The sequence below is a fragment of the Coffea arabica genome, chromosome 11c, assembly GCF_036785885.1.
Source record: "Coffea arabica cultivar ET-39 chromosome 11c, Coffea Arabica ET-39 HiFi, whole genome shotgun sequence".
In the NCBI taxonomy this organism is placed as follows: Eukaryota; Viridiplantae; Streptophyta; class Magnoliopsida; order Gentianales; family Rubiaceae; genus Coffea; species Coffea arabica.
This window is the reverse complement of record NC_092330.1, coordinates 9245935-9250281: the sequence shown is the minus strand read 5'-3', so window position 1 is coordinate 9250281 and position 4347 is coordinate 9245935. Positions and strand designations below refer to the sequence as shown.

General features: G+C 34.0%; 1 protein-coding gene across 2 annotated transcripts; it reads left to right on the top strand.

The window, feature by feature from the left end:
* Nucleotides 1–920: 920 nt before the first annotated feature.
* Nucleotides 921–2376, top strand: LOC140016945 (uncharacterized). 2 transcript variants are annotated; one of them, XM_072071238.1, is made up of 2 exons: nt 921–1019; nt 1582–2376. In XM_072071238.1, exons 1-2 carry the CDS (start codon nt 990–992, stop codon nt 2173–2175), a joined length of 624 nt encoding a protein of 207 aa, XP_071927339.1. In that variant the 5' UTR covers nt 921–989; the 3' UTR covers nt 2176–2376. The 2 variants fall into 2 exon arrangements, with proteins under 2 accessions (XP_071927339.1, XP_071927341.1); XM_072071240.1 differs by having other exon boundaries at nt 931–1019; nt 1594–2376.
* Nucleotides 2377–4347: the final 1971 nt, after the last annotated feature.

Below are 4347 nucleotides of genomic sequence, written 5' to 3'. Positions count from 1 at the left end.
GGAGTAAAAACGAAGTGCAATATGAAAATGTCCAAAGATGAGGACAACCCCTATGGAAAAGTATTAAATTAAAAATAATAGGTTGCAGAAGGAGGCGCAAGACTGTAGGAGTTGATGGATATTAACATATTTGTTTCTTGCACCCTACCGTCGCCCGCCCCGCGCCGCCCCGTGCCGCCCATTTTCCTTAGATTAGAAGCCATGACAGAAAAACCTTTGAAAGAATGTAAGGGGCAAAAAATTAAAAGATGATTGCAGGCCAAGAAAATAAGGAGCACATTGATGTCGTAACAACACTTTTTCTTTTAATTTTCTGGGGTCCACTTTTAGCCCAATTCGCGGGACAGGTGGGATGAAAATCCATAAGAGAGGATTCTAGAAAATGTAAAAGGAGAAAGAATTTTGATTGATTAGGAGTGATATATTATCGGAGTTGAAGTAAAATAGGGAAATAAAAAAAAATCAAACAATATGTCAAATTTACGCTTTCATGCTCTTAATTTGGTAGCAGAATCAGTGCCAAAATTTTAGGAGGATACAACTTTATTCTGTAATCTAAATTTATTTTGAGAATCAAGAATCATGGCTAATATTTTGTCAAGAGGGAAGACAAGAAAATGGACCAAGACTAGTATTGGACCAATACACCTACAATGTTTCTTTTTTTCTCTCTCTTTCCCTTGGAGATTGATTTATGTTGCCTTTCTTACTTTCATTGCTGTTAAATAGCTATTTGCAGAAATGATTGTTGCCCCAGTTTCTTTTCCGTGAAATTAATTCATTAGCAAAGTTGAGATACAGATATATAGAAATTAACCATAATTAGATTGTGTAAATATTCTATTACAGCACAAGCCTAAGATTTGGTTCACTATTTATATACGTGGATTACCGCAGCCTACATTCTCTTGTGCCTCATTCGTAGTCTCCCTAGAGCCCTTGAAAACTCTTCTTTCAAGGGTTCTTCCAGAACTTCCGGGCATCCCACCATGAAGTACTCCTTCAAACTTCTTCGTAAGGTAAATAAATAGGACTCAATCTTCTACGTGACTTTATGTTGGTTAAGCATGGTTTTAAATGGATGTGCTCGTTATTGAATCGATGCTTTTTTTTTCTCTGTTCACAGAAATTTCTTAGTTTTCAAAAAGACGAAGTTTGTCTTTTTTGTTTGCTTCTTGAATTGCCATCACTCAAAATATTTATAAGCAGCATATAATATTTTGAATTCAACTTAAAATTATGCTGAACTTCTTGATTAGAAACTATGGCACAATAACTGTAGTTTCGTCATAAATCTACCCTTATCTTTGTTTTCTTTTTTTTTTTTTTCCTTTTGTGAAATCCACCCTTGTCATCAATGAATAAAGTTGGATCTGTAATAAATTGAGGTAGTTGGCTCGGTAAATCAGAAAAATTAATTTTTTGTTCAAATTTCCTTGTTTTTCTTTTTACTTTCCAATAACAAATTAAACTATAAATTTTTTTTTCCAGTTGTAATAGTGAATAATCTTTGTTGATCCGTCCCAAAATCTTTGATCATCCTTTTTTCCCCTTTTATTGGTGCATGATCCCCCATTGAAGTGTGCAAAAAAGTTCTTAAGCAAAATAAGGATGGCCAAGTCTTGCGCAAGCAAGAACCATAAGGCAAAAGCAGCACCGCCATCGCCTCCGCCCACACCTCGGGCTGCTCCACCGTCTCCATCACATGAAGAAGAGGTTCACGTTCAGGTTCAGATTCACCATGGAGAACATGAACTGTGCAGGGGAGGAGACTGCAATTGCCTCGGTGAATTTGTTGGCAAACTGTGGACAATCCCAGGAATGAAAAGTGTTGGTGTTGTCAACATGGCAAAGCCAGGAGATCGTATTGACGTGGAAGAATTATTTGACAAAATAGAGAAAATTCCAGAACTGGAAAGTATTGAAGTGGTTAGCATGGGGAATTCGGGAGACCATATGGATGATGAGCAGATGCTGCTGCCACCGTCCATGCCTCTAGTTGCTCCACCATCTCTGGTATCACCTCCACCAAGTAAAGAAGACGATCAGCCAGAGGATGGACCGGTCGACTGTGATCGCCTCGGAGAATTTATTGACAAACTGTGGACAATTCCAGGGATGCACAACATCGAAACTTTCAATCTGGATAAATCGGGTTTCCAGATTCGTGGTTAATGACCTATGTGTGGTGGCTACTTATGAGAACCCTATTTTCTTTATTGATTGGTTTTTCGCATTCTTTTGGTAATAATTTTACTGGTGGATGATTTCTTCGTGGGAAGTTGATTTGCTTTCTTAGGTACTACGTATCACGTTATTGTTTTCTTGGATGAGAATGCAATAAGAGTTTTTACTCACTTTCTTTGGATTTCCTGATGGTGGTTTTCTTAAAGTAAATTGATTACTACTTACCTTAATTTTTTCTTGCTTGAAAATGCAATTAGGGTTTTTATCTACTTTATTTGGATTGTAGTGTTTGTTGTTTTATAGCACTTGTTGTTGCCATATTAGGATGTTATGGGTCTTTGTTTTCACACATTATGTTTGGTTTCGTATAACGATTATACCGATTAGCGCTTTCAAAATGATTTAAAATATGTCAGGAAAAAAAAAAGATGATTGTAAATACATATCTTGCCCTCCACCAAACATCACCAAGAAAAAAAAAACCACTATCTTGTTTTTTAATCAATAAAATAACATAAGTAAGCTAAGAATTTTTTTGGGTTCATTTTTGGCTAGGAATATCTTTTCCTTATGAAGGCCAATTTTATTAGTCCTGTCCATGTCTTGTCCATGTTTTTTTAATCGTATACTGAGATTTGTAGCGTAGAATGTAAGGATGGGAAGTGTCTAGGAAATGTCTTATTAGTGTTTTTCCTTTGACTAGCTGCTGGCTAATTAAACTTCTTTTTTTCTGATTTTAAATTGTAAATCTTTTCCCTTGCTAAAGTTAACTTTTGTTAGTTAAATTATTTCCCATTTCAATTTCGGTCTCAGTTCTTTCGCTTCATAGACGTTATATCATCATGGTGAATTCTTTTTCATGATGGTATATTGTTTCCTTCACTGGGACAACACACCTTGGGAATGAAAAAATGACACAAGTAGACTAGTTATACGTATATTTTACACAAATCCTACTTAGGTTATTCAAACTTGATTAAAATCGTATTTAAAGGTGGTAATTTTTGACACGTGCAAATAGGACACAAACATGAACTAAAAAATTAAACAAAATATGGTAAAGAACAATTTGTATAAAAAATAGGTCAAAACAAACACGATACACAAATAAAATGAGTTGTAATGGATCAATCCATGGGTTGACATGACTAATTTGTTACTAACATGTTAAAATATTTTTTAAAAAAAATGATACTCGTATTTCCTTCTAAAACTACACCAAAAAAATAGATAGTTTCATTTGTAAATTTAAAGTTTAAGAACTAAAATAATAAAATTAACCAGGTTTATATAGTATTTTATAGCATTATTGAAAATCCAAACTCCACAAATCCACGTATACAACTTTTGTGATTTTAATTTTTTGCCTTTTGCTTTCATTCTTCTTTTGTCAAATTCATGAATATACGCAATCTCTATGATTTTAAATATTTAATTCCCGCCTTCATCCTTCGTCCGCAAATTGCCGAGAACTTTCCTTTAGATCAATTATTTCTTATCTATTCTTCTTTCTTTTGTGATTAAAAATTCTTTTCTAGGCTAATTTAGTACTCTCAACTCATTTTTTTGGAGATATTGTTACATATACTATTCTTCCCTTGCATGATTTTGCCTATTCAATTCTTTGAAAGTTTTTCTTTCTTTGTGAAATAAAAACAAAATTAACTCTTTTTTTTTGTATTTTTAATGAGGTGATAATGCATTCAAAACTCATATAGGTTATTTAATGAAAAGTTACAACTGAAAAGATGAAAAGAAGAACATATTTTTTTTAAAAAGAGACTCATGTTTTACTCTTTACATATAGTGATTTTTATGCAAAATATTAAATGGGTCAAACTGGCTTAAAACACAAATTGACACTCCAATAAGCAGATTTTAATATGAATACGACACGAAAATCAAATATGGTATATATATATAAAAGTTTGGACTCGTTTAACATGAACATGGTTATAACTAGAGATGTAATCGAGCCGAGTCGAGCTCGAGTAGTGCTATACTCGAGCTCGATTCGACTCATATATCCCTAAGCTCGAGCTCGGCTCAAGCTCGATCGAGTCAAAAAAATTGATACTCAAAACTCGACTCGATGTACTCGCTCTAAGCTCGAAACTCGACTCGATAAGACTCGATAACGAAGGGTATTTTGTAAATTTC